The sequence below is a fragment of the Conger conger genome, chromosome 4 (assembly GCF_963514075.1).
Source record: "Conger conger chromosome 4, fConCon1.1, whole genome shotgun sequence".
NCBI lineage: Eukaryota > Metazoa > Chordata > Actinopteri > Anguilliformes > Congridae > Conger > Conger conger.
Window position 1 is genome coordinate 2,850,806 of NC_083763.1, and position 20,844 is coordinate 2,871,649.

Sequence of the window (20,844 nt, forward strand, 5' to 3'; positions counted from 1 at the left end):
ATGCGCTGTGGGTAACACAGGCTGTTAAATCCCAGATAAACATTCCTGAGTACTGCAGACCGAGAGCAAACTTTAAACCACCTACTGTATACACACAAAAAATATATACCTTGAATTCTTTGTCATTTTTGTGACAATTTAAGGCTATTCTGATAGTACCGAGGCATATTACTTTATTGTACAAAATATTGCACGTTTGAGAATATATAACAATATATAGAAAAATACGGCTATTATAATAAATAAGTAGTGCTGATACTGACAGAACAAATGAGGCAGAAATGGTAAATAAATATATTATGACATATAGGCCTATAATGCAATACGATGAGTATGCATAATCTGGTACATTAAATATATTGCCACCATATATTCATATGTTATTCAGTATATTGCAGTTTAAATTTAAGCACATTTTTCAGTAAATGGCAGAATGCTTTCATGGCGCAAGGACAAGGACATGAGAGGCGGCCGTGTTTTGTGCTCCAGAGCAGGGGGATTTGCGGCACACTGGTCGCGCTGTTGCCGCTGACGGGGATTGGGGGGGGGGGGTTGGGGGTCTATGAGCGGCCGAAAGCAGCACCTCTTTCCTGCCACCGCCGGGGCGACATCTGAACGGCGCGCATTGTTCACTGGGTCGGGGTGCGTCTGAGGGACGGGTGCCTGTGCTGTCGAAACCGCCGCTCGCGCGCTGATATGGGGGTGGGGTATCGGGGGCTGAATGCAGCTATTTTAGGGATCGAATCCCCCCCCCTGTCTTCTGCGACAGTGACAGCCATCATGCTGCTTTCAGCTCTTTGCGACGGTCAGACGCCAAGACGCGGAACAAGCGGGCGCTCAGTTCGCCCCATATAACGTTTTCTCCGGCCGCAGTTTATGAAGGGTTTTTTTTTTTTTTGCGTGCGATTCTTGTAGCCTTAAATGTATGCATTTACAACTTATGTGGCAGTTCTAATGTCTGCGCGTCTGGTGCCAAGTCGATTAGCGAATCCTAAATCAGGGCTGTTATCAATGGGAGTCCTTTAACGGGGATGTTTTCTGTATCGAGTCAAATTACACGGCTCCATTGTTGGACCGTGCAGTATAGCGCAGAGTAGCTGCAAGCCAGTCATCGTATACTTCTCATTTCTCCTTTGTGAGGCAAAACAAACTATTCCATTCTTCAATGGCTCTTTCACAGGTGTAACAACAGGCAATGTTATGGTGATACAATAGCTATAATAAAAACTAATAATTATTCTGAGGTATGTTAAGTAATGTTTATGGTGAAAATGGGAGGAGATTTGGTTGCGACATTAAATCTGGCGGCCATGTGTCGGAGGTGGCATGCACAGTTCCTGAATGGCTGGTTTGTGCTGGTGTGTGCTGGTTTCTGTTCCAACCAATCGTTCTGCCTTAAGTTTCTAAGCAGCAGTACAGCTACACTGATGCTGAGTCACTCCTGCATAATACCAAAAGATTTCCAGGAAAGGAGGAAATGTCAGATTAAGTAAATGTTTGGTCAGAAATAAAACAATGAAATTACATGACATTACATTTCATTTAGCAGACACTTTTATCCAATGCGACGTACGTCCTGAAAATGGATCGGATTTTGTTGTACAGTAAGTAGCTACATTCCTCGGCTAGAGGAAAGACACTATACAGAGAGAGGTAGGCCTACTCTAAGATGTTAGGATAACCTATGCAGTGTGAAAGCCATTGACCAGCGATAAGAACTGGAGACAGCACAGATTGGCTTATGAGGCTGCTGTGTTAGACTATGGGGCATTTGCCACCAGATACCATTGAACTGTGATACCGTAATACATTGAACTGTGATACAGTAATACACTGAACTGTGATACAGTAATACATCGAACTGTCATACAGAAAATACATTGAACTGTCATACAGTTCAATGCCAGATACACATGTAGCTACACTGGGTACCTAAATGTGAAGAGATGAATGGGAATGTATGGGAAATCTTCTGTGGGGGTTTTTTTCCCCCAAGTAGTTTGGTGTGAATAAATGTCACAATTTAAAAGTTGCTATCCAAAATAATATAATTTTGGTCTGGGTAAATGCATAGTTATGAATGGACTTCAATGGGGAAATTAGCTACATTGTAATACCTCCGTTAACCACTGGAGTTTGCGAGCTTCAGGGAGAATGTGAATCCCTGGTGAAAACCAGAGAACTTACGTGGTGAAAACGCATTATTACTATGTCCCGTATATAAGCTATGTCCTCACGTTAGCTAAACTAATGCTGACCGTTGGCATTGTGATCGATGGCTAGATTGAACAAATGAAGCGCTAATCCTTCTCTGAGTAAACAGCTGTTTGTCAGCATTATTAAAAATGGTTAGCCATGTAGCCAACTAAAACCGTTTGACAACTGTCATTTCACAATAGATTTGGAAAGCTTACCTCAAACTTTTATCTCACATGCGCTGTCGATGTAGCTACAGACAACAGGTCTGTCGTTAAGATGAACGTTTGAGAGAGCGCAGCATAAAAAAAGAGCGGGAGAGGAGCCCATTACAGAGAGCGCGAGCTGGCGTCAGCTTGGTGGAAGCATCCGCCGCCATTTCCCCCTGCAGTGATAAAGCGCTCTAAAATCCAGCACATGGATTTTTATTTTGTTAGCTATTTCACTCCCGAACGAATGGCATCCGAGACGACTGCCCTTATCGCCTATGTCTACAGTGGAACTCGCCCAGCTTTGGATAATTATTTCCACAATGAAGCCGGAGCCTACAGAAACGCTACAAATGACCTTTCAGCTATAGTTATTTTTAAAAGTGTGCAAATGTAAAAAATAATAATAATTTCAAAACAATGACGGGACGGGAATGGCATGTAACACAGCTGATAGCGTGGGCGATGCGTGTGTGTGTGTGTGTGTGTGAGATTCTGTGGTTTCTCTCTGTGCTCTGTGTGTTCACTGTGTGTTAGTGATTGGGTGTGGAGAAGGGAAGTGGGGGTTGCACATTCAGGAAGAGGTGACAGTTGGCAGTTGGATGCCCCCCCCCCCCCCTGCAAAAATACAGGCCCCCCTGTGATTTGTTCGATAAAAATAATAAAATAATAAATTTCAAAACAACATTGCTGCAAGAGAGTAATTCTCAGTTGACCTACCTGGTTAAGTAAAGGTCAGATGACTAAATAGAACATTTTGTGGTCCATAAACTACTAAAATAATGTCAGTAATAATTAACCGTCCATTACATATTCACCAGTTGAGTCATGACACAAACATGGAAAAATGTCTGCTTAAGCCTGATCTCAAGCCACCGAAATATGAACAGCTGCTGTGGTTGCCGTCTTCAACACGGATGTTATCAAAGAGGTTACTATGGAAGACATTGCCTTCTTGGAGCTGTACTTGGAGTACATCATTATCGGAGTATTTTTAAAACTCTTCCTGTTGATGGATCTGTTACTGGGCTGTATAGAAAAAAAAACAGAGCAAATATTGAAAAGGACCCCAACCAACCAAATCAGTTTCCAATAAAAAAAATATTTAAAAAACCCACCACAATTTCGGACATACCTCTCCTTCAATATGCTCTGCTGACCCTACCCTCCCTCACCCCCAAATATACCCCCACCCCTGTTTTGTCTCACAGGACTACATTCAGTTTCTAAACCAAAGAATCTTCCACCCAAAACCGACTCACACTGCATACAGTTTCATGTTGAGCAAACATGAAGCTACATTGCATTACATAACCTCTGAAATGTTTATCAAATTATGTGGGATGTTGTTCACACAAATCACTGAAAAAACAATATTCAGAATAGCAGAAAACAGTTTTCCCATTTAATTTAAGTTAGGGTCAGGGTGGCCTGTAGCGTAGTGGTTAAGGTACATGATGGTGGTTCAATCCCCGGTGTAGCCACAATAAGATCCGCACAGCCGTTGGGCCCTTGAGCAAGGCCCTTAACCCTGCATTGCTCCAGAGGATTGTCTCCTGCTCAGTCTAATCAACTGTACGTCACTCTGGATAAGAGGGTCAGCCAAATTCCATTAATGTAGTGTAAAATAGGGACACCATAGAGAGTTGGCCAAGAACGTTATGACAGATAAAATGGAGAAATGTTTTTCCTGACACGAAGGATTAGGTCCAGTGATTTCATGAGATTTGACATGTGAGCAGGAAATCTCAGGGAGCTCACCTGTTGGGCGTAGGTCGAAACATTTCACCGGGGTATTGTGCAGTTATTCTGACCCCTCTTTCCTGGTCTGCTGCTTTTTGAATGGGGGGGGAGGGAGATGGTTTGAATGTGAGATAAGCTTTGAAGAACTGTGGTGGAGGAGAACACGCAGGATTGGAAACTAGCGTGTTGCGGTTAGTTAGCTTGACGGGAATGGCATGTAAAACAGCTGATAGCGTGGGCGATGCGTGTGTGTGTGTGTGTGTGTGTGTGTGAGATTCTGTGGTTTCTCTGTGCTCTGTGTGTTCACTGTGTGTTAGTGTTTGGGGGTGGAGAAGGGAAGTGGGGGTTGCACATTCAGGAAGAGGTGACAGTTGGCAGTTGGATGCCCCCCCCCATCCCCCCCACCCGCACCACCACCACTCTGCCTTTAAAGTTGATGAAGGGTCAGTGTTAAAACCACACGCCCCCCCACCCCCCCTACCCCGCCACTCACCAGAATAACACCAAACCAATCCCCATTACCGGCAGCAAACGTCAAACCCCATTAAGACCGAGGCCCCCCTCTACAGAACCCCTCTGCAGCAAACATTGCAGGTACCCGCCACCACATCCCTCCCATGTCGTCGTCAAACAGCCGTTATTCTTACCCACCCCCGCCATTCGGGCTCGGGCCCACACGCTGCCGAATACGTGCGGAGGGAAGCCCCCGATAGCAGACAAACCTTCGCTCTATGAAGCACTTACGGAAGGCTCGATTATGAATGCGTGAACATTACAAAAAAAAAAATGGCTAAATGTTCTCGCTGTGCATCAGGTGTGTCTGGATCTCCACATAATCACATTTTTGTGTGGACAAGAGTCAGCATTGCACCGGTTCACAAATGGACAAAGAAACCAAAAAAGGGGCCAGAAAACTTCGGAAAGTGTATTTGAAGCATCAGCTGAAGTAATAACCGGATGAAGCAAACCGTGGGAGTGATTAATATTCGAATAGTGATTATTAATAGATAATAGTGGGAGCGATTATTATTTTGTCCCATTGCCATTGGGACAGAATCTCTCTTCTGTAGCCACTGCTCAATTAATCTGCATTACGCACATGGCAAAATGACTTCGTCGCCTGTGTGAATTATTGCCGCTGTATAGGTTACCGATTGAGTGTACCACACGTTGTCACCATGCTGAAATGTTGGGGGGGGGGCAGGTAAACCCAGAGAGGTCACACTGCCCAAACCTACCACCCTTCTCCCCCAGTTCCGCATGAAGAGGAGAGACTCCAATTCACAATAGAAACAAGAGAGCAAGAATCCCAGCACAAGAGAGGATGACCTCAATAAAACTCAAAACGCAAAAACAAATTAACAAACGTTTATTCCAGTAAGAATTTAATCGATACATAGAATGGTTAAGTACATGAAGACTGACATTTTCGATTGCATATTTTATGACGAATAAATAGACAATCAGTAGATTAGACCATCCTGACCTATAACATGAAGCTATATATATAGATCTTATATTCTTTGTTCCTTCACAAACAATACCTCCATGTGACATGTGAAACCCTAACTGAAACTGTACACATATTCCGTTTCCAAGTCTTGGTCATCTTTGTTCTTAAAGTACTCTGCAACAATGGCATCAGTATTCCCAATTGTCTCGTTATCGCAAGAACAGAAAAAAAACAATCTTGATGATCAGATCTATATCATCTTGTTTGGAGTTTCTTTTATTGAGACAAAACGCTTACAATTTCCTTGTGAGAAAGATGAGCTAAAAAGGTCATAAAGTTGACAAGGTTCACAGCTAAATGGAACAAAACCATTTTCCATGAGATATGATGCGCTAATATCAACTTCATTTCACTTACTTATTATAAAAATCAGGTCACCTTGTGTTTTATGAACTTTCCAAATGTTCCCCCAACAACCAATTAAACTAATTCTTGGAAGCAAGTTAGAATACGAACATTTGAGAATGCAAAATCTCACATCTCACAGCTGAATTTTAAATATTTCTATTTATAAATATTTTACATCCCCATATACACATATTCATATTTTTACATTTATGTACAGTACATCAAAACATAGAATCACCCAATACAAGTTGTAACCTTTCCCCAATAATCATACATAATAATGCCAACATAAATAAAAACATACAACATGCATGTCTTTTGGGTTAAATTTTGTTATACATTACTGTACATGTACCAGCAGTTGTTTCTCTAAGTCACAGTTCTTACTCGTAAACCCTATACACTGTGCAATTGACATTTACGATACAGCCTTATGTTAAACAATTCCAAGGAAATGGAAGGCAGAGGTTTTGTTTCTCTATAAATGGTTTGGAATGCCGTTCTGGCACAAAGCCCAAGCATGTTCAAGTATGGCATTGACGGCTTGGGTATGAATTATGGTTGTAATCTTCCGCGATGGGTTTACTGCATTACTGCGATATGCCGATACAGCAAATATTAAATCAATCAAATGTCCGAGAACGCATATGCGCACACGCAAACAACTTTTGTTGACGGAAATGAGGTAGAGAGTTTGCTTAAGACTGCTTCCAACATGCACGGCTCGTTGTGCCACAGTTTCAAGGCGGTATCAGGACTTCTGGGCTTCCATCACATTTTCCCCAACTTTGACTCGATTGAATTTAAATTTGGTAATTCAGATGGTCTCCAGTTTTTTTAGTTTTTGTTGGGATATAGTCTGAAATTATTTTGGCAAGTTAATTGTTGTTTACGTTTGCATTTAAAGGAAAGTCAAAAGTCGAGCACAAATGTTGATTGAATCCCAGCCAAAGTGAGCACAGTTCAGTTCTTGATCCTACGCCATTTTCTCATGTCATTCTAATTAAGTGGCTACCTCTCTATGCATCATTCAGTTTTAGCAGAAGTCCCCTCATGTCGGTAATGAACAACTTCAGTAAATTCACAAATGAAAAAAAGCACTGCAACAGTGAGATTCCCAAAAAGTCATTGAAATATAAACAATTCAACACGTTTGACTGACACACTTCCTTCAACCATTTTTTTAAACAAACGGACACAGTACATAAGTTGGAAATCATCCAGGTCTTCTCCAAAACAAGGAGTACTTGCTTGTCTGTGAATTAACTCAGTTCATTTTCAGTCCAAAATCAACCACAACCCCCTCCTTTTCAGTATACCACCCGCTCAAAAGGTCCTTTTTCCTCAATTTTCTGTACACAGACGGGGCGGCTGGCGAGAAGCTCCCACATTGCGATGAGATCTGGAGGCAGCAGCTTGTGAACCACTAGCATGTCTTTGTAGAAGCAAGGCTCTTTGTTCAACCTGCTCTTCTTGTCTTTCACCAGGCCAAAGGTCTTGAACGCATTGTGTCTAATGGGAGACACCTGGAGCACCTCCAGACACATGCCCAGGAAGACATCGTCAATGGGGAACAAGTCCAAGGTGTTAGAGGCCCCGTAGAGCCTCTTGGCCAGGGGACCGTCCATCAGGAATCCACCGCCGCCTGCATAGGGAGGGTAGTAGGTCTTGTTAAACAAAGCCTCGGGGATGTAGTATTTGTTCTTCTTCTTGCGAATTGGCTTGGCTTTTAAGGGGATGTCTCCCACGAAGAGGTCCTCCGTGACGGTGCTCTTCAGGAACTCCAGGATGTTGGGGATGCTGACGAAGACGTCGTCGTCCCCCTTGAATATGTAACGCACCTGGTGGCAGTAGGCCGAGAACCACTTGAGGAAGGCGGTCTCCTTGAGCGTGAGGTTAAAGAAGCTGTCCTGGAAATCCCACTGCAGGATGTCGCCGTAGATGTAGTCCTCGTACTCCAGGAGCTTCTGGTGGTTGGCCTGCTGCTCTTCGTTGGACGTGGTGGCCAGAAGGAAGACGGTCTTTATCCTCTTCCCGTCGATCACCTTCTCCTTCCCCCACGTCCTCCGGATGACCTCCCTACGGTTGTGCTGGGTGATGATGGACTTGATGACAATCAGCAGGTGGATGTCGCCCTGGCACTTCTCCGGGTGGTTCAGGATCATGGGGAAGAACCTGCAGTGTCTGTAGAGCAGGAATTGCTTGAAGTTTGGCTCCAGGTCCTTGAACCACTCGTTGCTGGAGATGGTGCGATTGATGGTGCAGTTGACCGACGTGACGTCCCAGCTACGGGGTTCTTCGACCTCAGTTGTCCTGGGGGCTCCCGTGGAGAACTCCTGATTGGGCTTCGTCAGTTTCCAAAAGATGCCCAAGGATTTGAGGTCCCTCTTCTGGCGCGACTCTGCAGAGTCGATGTCCAGGGGCTGCCTCTCCAGCCCTAACTTTCCATTGCCGAAGTTTCCCGTCTCAAACACGGCGAGCGTCATCGCCACCAGGAAGAACATCAGGCAGAACCGTCTGAACATCCTCCACTTTTCCCTGACAGTTATCCTACAGACAAATACAGAGACACACAAGGAAACACTCAGATTGTTTTATCAGAATAAAAATTTAAAAATGTAAAAATTAAATTAAATTAAATGTAAAACATTTTTAGGCCAGATGACTTGGGTATGCTTCTTCTCTGTCTGACAGCAGGAAAGAGTGTTCAGCAGATACTAGTACAGTTTGAAACTCATCATTTCCTCCTCCAGTGCTTTTGTTTTTGTATTTTATTTATTAGCCTTTGTTACAGCAACACCCTGTTAAAACCCCCCAACCTGCATGTCTGTGGATTGTGGGAGAATTCTCCATATTGAAGCTTGACGATAAATCATGAGATAAGATCCGAAAGCTAAAGACCAAGGTGCCTGGCAGTGGGAATTTGTATTACCAGTTTCTGCCTCTAGGGGGTGGAAATACCTTCTAATTATTAAAATATGATGTGTTAAATTTGTGTTGAAATGAAAGCCAACAGGTCGGTAGATCTCCAGGAACAGGATTGGGCAGCCTGGCTATATATAAATATATAAGCCAACAGGTTCAACAGCATCTGTCTAAAAATGTATAATTGTTCATAATTGTGTGAGCCGGGCAGATTCATAAGCACGCAAGCTAAATCAACTCAAGTTAAATGAGCCGGATTGTTGGCCCAGCTAGCTGACGCCTGCTACCCGCTGTTTCCAACAGAGTCAGGCCAACATGGGCGTGACAGAGCCACGGGTGTTACCCCAGGGACAGCAACAGAGCAGTCACTCAGAGACAGAATTCACCACCCGGGCGGAATAAATCCGCCGGTGTGGCATGTATCAATATCCTGCTTATATTCACGTTCATTTAAACAACCTTTGGGTGGCAGGCTAGCCTGATGGGTGGTTGGCAATTGTAGAGTTGCTGGTTCGAGCCCCCGGTCGGCATATAGGGATGCTGACCTGCCTCTGAGGAGATTAAGTTAAATGAAGTTCTCTGGTGTTGGCCCCAGGGTGCCATTGCAAAAGAGAAACATGTTCTCAATGGACCTACCCTGGTGAAATAAATCTGGCACTGCAATTTAAATGTGCTTAATTTCAGCAGGAGCCAGCATATTGGTAGCCAGCATATTCAAAGTGCCCAATAAGCCAGATAAAGTTGCAAATTTAGCTAAAATCTACCACACATTTTTTAAACAGAAAAGGTATACCTATACCATTTGTTTAATAGACATTTAAAAAAGTTGTTTTATAGACAAGTTAAGGCATGTCATTTCTAAACACAACAGTTTTGAGCGAAACAAAGCTACTGGACTTTGGGAGGACGTTGAGTAGCTAACTGACAATCAGATATGTTTACTATAGTAACTGCAAATATGAGCATGGCTCACATTTCATTGAACATGATTCGTTGTCCTTTACGACAGGTCATCCAAGTCTCATTTAATACAACACAATTCGTAAAGTTAAACGATCTCGAATAGCATAGTCATGAGTTCATGAGTTTATAAATTGAAATCACTTGGTCAAAGAACAAAATTAGTCTACCGCCAAGCCCACCACCCCTGCCCAAACAAGGAGGTTTGCAAAAACGCAAAATGGGTGCAATTATGGTTAACTGAGCTAAACATATCGTTGTTTATTTTATTGACGATTTGAGTCTTACAGTGTGGAATGCGAAATAATCCCCGTCAGCCACGCGCTAACGGAGACGGGGGAGGGCGGAAATCTAACGGTTTATTCCGACACGGAAAGTCGGCAACAAAATGAGTCGAGAGACACTCTGTTTGTGCAACGGAATAACTTTTCGAGAAACGCATAAAGATAATACGTGTTCCTTGACAGCCATGTGTTAAGTCTCGGGCGAAACCTGTTAATGCATTGACGAATCCATAAGCACTGCCTTGTTGGCAATACAGCGGCTCATTTTGTTACCGACTTTCCGTGTTGGAATAAATATAGTATAAATATGAAGTCGCCGCTCGCATCGCAGGGGATTTCATATACATTCCATATGGGGTAAGAGCCCCCAAACACAAACCACGTAGGCTATGCCCCATCCTAATAACATTTTGCCAAACGCACCCGTAATAAACTGCAAGAGTGGAACATATTTCATGAATTATTATTAGGTTTCTCTTCATTGGGAGCCCAATTGCTTATGCGCGCCAGCGTTCAGGCGCTAGTCTATATGTGCACCATCTGCAATTAAAATAAAGATTATTTATTTTAATTTAGTCCACATTCAAATAAACAATTCCCACCATTGACATGTGATACTAAAATAAGATTACTTAGCCTGTAGCCTAAGCGACACACGCACTTTTAAATGTAAATGCGTTTTTATTTAAAGGCTAAATGCTATCAATTCCATTCACACGTTTGAAATCTGGTTTCAATTAAACTGAATAAACAAGTAAACTAGTGATTTGATCACTGAACACAATTTAAGAAATTGCCGTCGAATTAAACATATAGCCAACATCATGTAGGCTACAATGAACTTCATACAACAGAAACTAAAAGTTTTCATAACCGTGCGTCCACACCAAAACGGTCAATTCCACAAACAGCACTGCCATTGATAGTACAAGTAACGTTAACGTGAGTTTAAAAAAATAAAATAAAAATAATAATAATAATAATATCACAAATAGACTGTTGAATGTTTCACTGGAAATACTCACATGATTTCAAACACAATGTAGGCAAGAGATGAACGCTGGCGATTACAGGCAATTTAGTTAATTAATTGTGGGTACAGGAGGAATCCCGCAGAGTCGTAGGCTAACAGGAGCTGGAAAATATATAACGCGAACGAATAATGCACAGCATCCAGCGTGGACGACACTTGTCTCAGCAGCGCACTTCTCTCCATCAGCGAAGTGGGCATGCCCAGGCTTTTATACGCATACACCCTGCAGAATTACGTAGACACGAATACACATCGCACTAATTGCGTCGCCAAGGCCCCGCCCTCCCCGCCTCCCTCCCTACCGCAAATATCTACTCATGACCACAGTCTTCTCCAGACGTGCTCTCTGTGCTCTCGAGGCTGTAAATGGCAGTTTGAAACGTGTACGGGACTGCTAGCTGTATGCTGCAAGTTCCTTATTTTAATTTAATATACTGCGAGTAACAGCAGCAGCAACAACAATACCATGACAACTACTACTACTACTACTACTACTAGTAATAATAATAATAATAATAATAATAATAATAATAATGATGGATAATAATAAATTATGGAGCCAGTTTTCAAGCCAGCTAATGCACAGGGAGACTAATGTGTGAAATCAGTCCCAAGGTTATTGTTGATGTCATCCTTGTGCATCCGAAGGAAAACGTTTTCAATGGTTTAAGTTATTTCCTGTTGCTATTCCCCTTTGAGGTCAACCGAGTGACCTCTGAGGGAGGGTTCTATGAGCTGAGATGCACAAAAATAGCAATCTCAATGAAATAGTTTTTTTTTTATTTTTTTTTTATGCAGACCATTGTATTCAATGTATTGAGCACTTTATTAGGTATTTATTGAATTCATTGTTGTAATGTGTGGTCATTTGCGTTACTGTCACCTTCCTGTCAGCTTTGACCAGTCTGGCCATTCTCCTCTGACGTCTCTCAAGGCCTTTCTGTCTGCAGAACTGCTGCTCACTGGTTTTTTGTTTTTGTTTTTTGCACCATTACTAGTGTGCTTGAAAATCCCAGGAGATCAGCAATTTCTGAGATACTCAAACCACCCTGTCTGCCACCAACAATCATAACCCTGGTCAAAGTCACTTAGGTCACATTTCTTCCCATTCTCATGGTTGATGTGAACATTAACTGAAGCTCCTGACCCATTTCTACATGGTTGTATGCACTGCACTGTTGCCACACAATTGGCTGATTAGATAATTGCACGAATAAGTAGGTGTAATAAAGTATCCTAAAATGTTCTTAATAAAGTGCTCGATGAGTGTATTTATTTGAATTGCGGTGGCAAAGGTGATTTGGCAATATCCCACAGTGATTTTTGTGAATGTTGGATGTTGAAATGTAAAATAGTCACATCCAAGGCGTCTATTTTTTATTTTATGGCAAACAAATGCAGTAACTTATGAGGAGTGTAAAGACGCTGGTTTGTGTTTCTAGGTTAAACAGGGCCACCAGTGTTTCAGATTCACAGGTAATTTAAACACCAGAATTTCAGATTGATGTGTCAGAGCCATGTGCAGTAATCCTCCATCAACGTACAGTTTCAGGTTTCAAAGGACACAGTTAAAGGAGCATTGTCACACGCGTTTCAGTTGAGATTATTCGGATTAAGCATTTAGCTAATCCAAATAATATCAACTGAAACAAACGTGACAGTGCAGCAAGTTTTTTAAGCCATAAGTGACAATAAGCCATAAGTGAATCAACAGTAGGAGGAGTATGCTTTGGCCCTACAATAATAACAATAATAATAATAATAATAATAATAATAATAATAATAATAATAATAATGGATGTGACAAATCATCAGTTTTTGTAAACGGTTACCATCCCATTTTTTAAATGGTTAACCGCGTAACCGATACTGCTTATGACCGCTAGGGGTCGTATTTTTTATTTCTTTATTTTATTTAAGGAGTACTGACAAATTTAATTGCATTTTAAAACTTTATTTAGGGCCGTCTTAATAGTTAAATGTCAACATTGTAAGTCAGCCTAATTGCCAAATGAAAGATTTACATTTACATTGCCATCGCGCAGTGTAATCTCACTGTTACAGCAGCAGTTAAATCCATGTAGTTCACGTGCAGGCATTCTGGTCGATCGCGTGTCATTTTTTTAAATGCGTCGGTTAAAATTATAATTCCTCATGTTTTCACCCTCTTCCCGATGGCAGACTCGATTGGCATGAAATCTGAAAACAACAACAACAACAACAACAACAACAACAACAACAACAACAACAACAACAATAATAATAGGAATTAAAACAGACACCATTGTCAAGATATCTGCCAAAATACTTAAACATATCAATCGTCTCAACCATTTGGCCATTGATCATTAGTGGCAACATCAGATCATTACTATTTTGAATGACAAGCTCGTTTGTCCGACCAACATTGATTTCCCGTGAGCTGGTTTGACACCAGCTCTGAAGGGCTGAAGCTTGATCCGAACAGAAACTCGCCTTCAGCGTCATCTTGACTGCACGTGTATCCTAAAGATTGTACTGTGCTCAAGTACAGGGGTGAACCAACAACTTTATAGAGCTGATAAATTTAGGTAATTGGTCGGAGCAAAAACCAGCTCACAGACCGGCCCTCCAGGACCGGAGTTGTGCACCCCTGGTCTAAAGTTATTTCATTCAGATGCTCGGGGGTTCTTTTAGCAACTGGCTCACTGATCGTAGTTTTCCATTATTTGAGCACTGTGTGCTTGTCAAGTGGGCACTGAAATAGTTGAGTAATCACTACTTTAATTTGCCTCCCACCTCTCAGGCTATCGGGGCCGATGTCGATGCAACCAAAGCCATCCCATTGTTTTAACACGTACCAAACCCCGTATTAGATTCCTCTTCACTTAAACACGGCGATTACTGGCTTCTCAGTGGCATACCTCCTTGAGTAGATGCAGAGTCCTCCCTCAGAAACAGCCTGGGGCAATGCCAGTGACACAAACACGAGCACAAACACAAACACAAACACGAAGCAGGCCACTGTTTCATGGCAACAAGCACAATAGAGAAATTCACCTTTCATGAGTAATGACTTTGTCATATGTACAGTATTTACAGTATGAGCATTATCTAACATCCGTGCAGTATAATAGGCGATGGATGGTATGTGGCATTTAAACACATTATGAAACAATCACAAAGCACTTTTTGAGTTTACCATGGAACGCCACGGTAAAGCCAGTCTAGGTAACCTGAAAGTGTAATTCATTTTTTTTAATGCGATAAAAAGCAAATGATTGGCCTGCATTTAGCAGAAATAAAGTGTTGTGTGTTGTGGCTGTGATGAAGGACAGGTTTTGGAGGTCTGTGGGATGACTCACTGTTCTCCGCCTGGGCACGTCCGGAGAAGGACGGGCGGTGGGGGGAGCGATGATGATGATGATGATGATGATGATGACAGGGCGAAAGCGAGGTCTCCTACACCGGCCAGCGGTGCACAGAGAGCCAGCCTGGGAAGGGGGAATCTTCCTTTTTCATCTCTCTCTTTCTCTCTCTCTCCCTCTCTCTCTATTTCCTGAGCGGAGCGGCTATCATTTCCCGGCCATGTGCATCCTGTCGCATCATTTTTCAGATTTTCCCCTCGGAGCCTGGAGTGTGAGCGGGAATCACACACACACACACACACACACACACACACACACTCACACACTGCAGCTCTGCACACACACTCACACACACACACACACACACACACTCTCTCTCTCTCTCACACACACACACACACACACACACACACACTCTCACTCTCACTCACACACACTCACACACACTCTCACACACTCTCACACACTCTCACACACTCTCACACACACACACACACTCACACACACACACACACACACACACACACTCACACACACACACACACACACTCACACACACACACACACACTGCAGCTCTGCACACACACACTCACACACACTCACACACACTCTCTCTCTCACACACACACACACACACACACACTCTCTCTCTCTCTCTCACACACACACACACACACACACACACACATACTCTCACTCACACACACTCACACACACTCACACACACACACTGCAGCTCTGCAAACACACTCACACACACCCACATACTCTCACTCACACAAACACACACACACACACACTGCAGCTCTGCCACTGACTGACAATGACCTGCAAACACACACACACACACACTCACACATAAGCAGCCTATTTTCCACATTATGACCCATTAAAGCTCCAGAACTTTCCGTGGTTTCCGCTTTCAAAGCAGCACGCTGTCCAGACCCAGCACCCCTGCAGCTGCCCGCTCGTTCTCCAGGAACGAGGAAGTGCAGACGCGGGCGAGTACGTGTGGTTCAGCAAAGCAGTGCTCAGAGGTGCGTACTGTACACTCTCAGAAAGCCACAAAAGGCGCCTAAAAATCTACAAATTGCTTGTCGCTGGGGCTGTACCCTATGGGTACATGAAATAGCCAACAATATATCATGAATTTGTACCTTTTTTTCTGGGAAAACATATTAATTCGTATGCAGGGAACATTACTGTACTTTCAGGGTGCATTTGGGAGATTTGCTCCTTAAAGAACAAAAGTGTGCCTCCATGTCTTTTCGTCTTCCTGGTGTAATTGCTGCAGGTATATTGAGTGTGTTCAGCATTCCTGTTCTTTTAAAATACATCCTTTAGGTACTAGGTTTTGGTGGTAGGCAAATAGATATCCATGCCTATAAATCAATGTTGTAGTGAAGAGAGTGAGATTGAGAGGCAGTGAGAAAGAAACCAGGAGCTCTTCTGCAATCTGAGCCAAGAGCCCCTAGAGAAAGCCCTCAGAACACAAGACATCTGAGCGACTTGCCCTGTGTAACATTTCACACCTACGGTCTGGAATAAACACCCACGCTCTCCTTATTCAATTAGCACTTCCTGCTTGACAAACGGCACGATCGGGTTACTGGCGTTCAAGCGGTTCCAGGGAACGTCCCTCTCACTGACGATCACTGCAGCCACTGTACTCCCGTTCGTGTCGCTTACCTGCTTCTGAAATATTCAACTGTTTATTTCAGACATCCAGGACGGTCCAGGAGTGTCCCAGGATTCAGCACCTGCTCCCCTGATACCGGCGAACGGGCAGAGACCTCCTGGAAGTCAGCCATGTTCATTAACGTGCATTGTCCTGTCGCAAATTGACGGACGACCGAAAGTTAAGGAAACAAGCACACTCTTCTCCCCCGGTGGCCCACCGAGGAACAACCCCCCCCCCCCCCCCCATGGGTGTACTTTGTACAGTAAGCAGCTCTGGGTGGACAGCTGAGTGTGTCATCGTGCTAACATTAAGGCAACACTGGCTCAGGCGGTAAGAGCAGTCGTCTGGCAGTCGGAGGGTTGCCGGTTCGATCCCGCACTGGGTGTGTCGAAGTGTCCCTGAGCAAGACACCTAACCCCCCAATGCTCCTGACGAGCTGGTCGGTGCCTTGCATGGGGGGGGGGGGACACGTGATTGACAGGGCTCTCTCCCGGTCTCGCTGCTGCAGGGGCGTCTCCGATCAGTCGATTGATCTGCGATTAGCTGCACTGCGGAAAGAGGCGGAGACCAGTAATCTTCCAGAGGTCGCACAGGTCAGCCTGAGACGGGCTTGGGAATGTTATTAAGCATTCCAGGGAGTGTGGGAGACACCACGGACATGTTAGAATCTGCACACTTGCCTACTATTGAGTACACAGTTTGCATAAAACTTGTTGGCAAGGCCTAGTGCACTGATTCTGACACAGCCAAGGAATCCTGACACCTGCTGAATTAGGGCATCTCCTGAATATAGATTTTTCTCTGCAAACAAAGTATCGTAAGTGTTTTAGTCTCATAATGAGACTGAAATCTAATTTCTTTCAATCAAGGAGAACATTTTAGCTTGTTTTAAGTTAAGCAGACCTGGAACATTTCTGCTTGTCTTGTGAAACTATCCTAAGCCTATTTCCAAATCTTGAAATAAGGTTCAAACCGTCTCACCTCACCTGCAATCTTTTTTTGTCTCGGCAAGACTAAAATGCTCGTTAAGATCTTTCCTTCTTTTTCTTCTTCTAGTTTTCCTGTAAATTCACACACTTGGAAAAGGCGTCTGATCGCACGCGCGGACGCGCAGAGACGCAGAGCCGACACCTCGCACGCACGTAAAGCCATGTCCATTTATAGCCGCGCAGTAATGTCGCAGCCCGGCTACGCCAGGCCCCCCGCGCACGGCTACGAGCACGAGGGAGAGAGGACGGACAACGTGCTTTACAGCCACTCACAAAATGCATTTATTGCGTCTCATTGGCTCAGTCAGACCGGGTTGTCACGGTTATACAACGTGTTCCTGTGGCACTGATAGATCGGCATGCTGACTCCCATGTGCAGTGTGTTTTTAAAGAGCTGATTATGGAGACAATTACTGAAGGCACTGCCAGAGTATCAAAGCAGCACGCACGTGTGTGTGCACCCACCCGCACCCACACACACACACACGCGCACGCACGCACGCACTCACACACACACGCACACGCACGCACGCGCACGCACGCACGCACTCACACACACACACACACGCACGCGCGCGCACGCACGCACGCACGCACACACACACACATGCAAACACACACACACACACACACACACACACCCGCACACACCCATGTGTGTACGCGTACAAGTACACATGCACACACACACACACATGCACACACGCACACACGCACACACACACGACCACCATGTGGACTGGAATACGATGCCGTGTCCTGTGGGAACACAGGGAGGAGCCTCTCTCTCTGTCATTACATTACATTATTGGCATTTGGCAGATAATGTATTATATTGGCAGTATAGTGTATATATTATATTGGCAGATAATGTACGTCGCTCTTATCCAGAGCGACGTACAGTTGATTAGACTACGCAGGAGACAATCCTCCCCTGGAGCAATGCAGGGTTAAGGGCCTTACTCAAGGGCCCAACGGCTGTGCGGATCTTATTGTGGCTACACCGGGATTAGAACCACCGACCTTACGTGTCCCGGTCATTTACCTTAACCACTACGCTACAGGCCGCCCCCCCTGGGGACATGTGACCCAGGACTGAGGAGCAGTGGGCAGCCCCTGGGGACCGACTCCAGCCCCGAGGGCAGGGCCTTGGTCTGGCAGGAGCGCACCTAACCCTAACAAACATGCCTTTCTGTGTGGGAGGAAGCCGGCGTACACGAACATGGGGAGAACACGCAAACCCCACACAGAGAGGATCTGGGGCTGGAACGCAGAACCTCCATCTTGTGGGGTGACAGTGCTCACCACCGCGCTGCCCTGGTGCGAGCAGTCAGGGGCCCGAGTCAGGGGCCCGAGTCAGGGGCCCGAGTCAGGGGCCCGAGTCAGGGGCCCGAGTCAGGGGCCCGAGTCAGGGGCCAGAGTCAGGGGCCGGAGTCAGGGGCCCGAGTCAGGGGCCCGAGTCAGGGGCCAGAGTCAGGGGCCCGAGTCAGGGGCCAGAGTCAGGGGCCCGAGTCAGGGGCCAGAGTCAGGGGCCCGAGTCAGGGGCCCGAGTCAGGGGCCAGAGTCAGGGGCCGGAGTCAGGGGCCGGAGTCAGGGGCCAGAGTCAGGGGCCCGAGTCAGGGGCCAGAGTCAGGGGCCAGAGTCAGGGGCCCGAGTCAGGGGCCCGAGTCAGGGGCCCGAGTCAGGGGCCAGAGTCAGGGGCCGGAGTCAGGGGCCGGAGTCAGGGGCCGGAGTCAGGGGCCCAGCACGTCAGTCTCCCACACGGCCACCCCATCGACTGTAACGCAGTTCCTTTACAACACTAAACACTCCCCGCTAATCGCTCCTGATAACAGCGTCTGCAGGATGACTTAATGTTATGCCACGGGCTGTAGCCCTGTCCAGAGACCTGGTCCCTGACCTCATCCAAACAGCAAGGCTGCAGTGACTCATCGAAGAGGAACGAGGCTGGAGATGATAAGATGTGGAATTTAAGAGCCAGTAGGCAGCAGTGAGGTAACTGAGTAACCTAAAGGCGGCAGGTTCGAGTCCCAGACACTGCGGTTGTACCCGATTTACTATTTACTACTATTTAGTAGAATCAGGTGTGCCAAAGGGTTGAAATGAAAATGAAATTAAGGCCTACAGGTTGTATGAATGCATGTGACGCAGCATCTTCCAAGAGTCTGTAATATGACACCATAGTAAAATCCCCTTCACGTTCACATCTATGAAGTTAATGTATTCTACTGAACCATAGGCAAAATAAGTACTTAAATTAACATTTTATTTGGAAAATGAATGGCATGGTTACACACCGTCATCTCATTCGTGTTTGAACTCCAGAGCGTCCTCATGCAGCAGTACTGCAGTCACAGAGACAGTGTTACTCGTGCCCAGGCCACATTGACAGTGAGAAAAATCTGCAGCAAAAAACTGCAGCAAGGCCCTTCAGTCCGCATTGAGCGGGCTGTCACACTAACTGCTCTGAGGAAGGGAAACACTCGCGGTGTCTGTCTGTAGACGACACGTCTCCCTCCAGCCTCTCCTGGTCTCTCTGTCTGTAGACGACACGTCTCCCTCCAGCCTCTCCTGGTCTCTCTGTCTGTAGACGACACGTCTCCCTCCAGCCTCTCCTGGTCTCTCTGTCTGTAGACGACACGTCTCCCTCCAGCCTCTCCTGGTCTCTCTGTCTGTAGACGACACGTCTCCCTCCAGCCTCTCCTGGTCTCTCTGTCTGTAGACGACACGTCTCCCTCCAGCCTCTCCTGGTCTCTCTGTCTGTAGACGACACGTCTCCCTCCAGCCTCTCCTGGTCTCTCTGTCTGTAGACGACACGTCTCCCTCCAGCCTCTCCTGGTCTCTCTGTCTGTAGACGACACGTCTCCCTCCAGCCTCTCCTGGTCTCTCTGTCTGTAGACGACACGTCTCCCTCCAGCCTCTCCTGGTCTCTCTGTCTGTAGACGACACGTCTCCCTCCAGCCTCTCCTGGTCTCTCTGTCTGTAGACGACACGTCTCCCTCCAGCCTCTCCTGGTCTCTCTGTCTGTAGACGACACGTCTCCCTCCAGCCTCTCCTGGTCTCTCTGTCTGTAGACGACACGTCTCCCTCCAGCCTCTCCTGGTCTCTCTGTCTGTAGACGACACGTCTCCCTCCAGCCTCTCCTGGTCTCTCTGTCTGTAGACGACACGTCTCCCTCCAGCCTCTCCTGGTCTCTCTGTCTGTAGACGACACGTCTCCCTCCAGCCTCTCCTGGTCTCTCTGTCTGTAGACGACACGTCTCCCTCCAGCCTCTCCTGGTCTCTCTGTCTGTAGACGACACGTCTCCCTCCAGCCTCTCCTGGTCTCTCTGTCTGTAGACGACACGTCTCCCTCCAGCCCCTCCTGCAGGGGCTGCAGCTCTGTGATGCGGGAGGAAAAACAGAGGAACAGAATAACAGAGTAACAGAATAACAGAGTAACAGAGGAACAGAATAACAGAGGAACAGAATAACAGAATAACAGAATAACAGAGGAACAGAATAACAGAGGAACAGAGGAACAGAGGAACAGAATAACAGAGGAACAGAGGAACAGAATAACAGAGGAACAGAATAACAGAATAACAGAGTAACAGATTGAAAGAATAACAGAGGA

General features: G+C 45.6%; 1 protein-coding gene across 1 annotated transcript; it reads right to left on the minus strand.

The window, feature by feature from the left end:
• Positions 1-5,502: 5,502 nt before the first annotated feature.
• Positions 5,503-11,383, minus strand: LOC133126860 (UDP-GlcNAc:betaGal beta-1,3-N-acetylglucosaminyltransferase 7-like). The gene is made up of 2 exons (XM_061239297.1): positions 11,204-11,383; positions 5,503-8,559 (listed from the first exon to the last, which is right to left on the minus strand). Coding segments are annotated over exons 1-2 (1,242 nt in total). The 5' UTR covers positions 11,206-11,383; the 3' UTR covers positions 5,503-7,319.
• Positions 11,384-20,844: the final 9,461 nt, after the last annotated feature.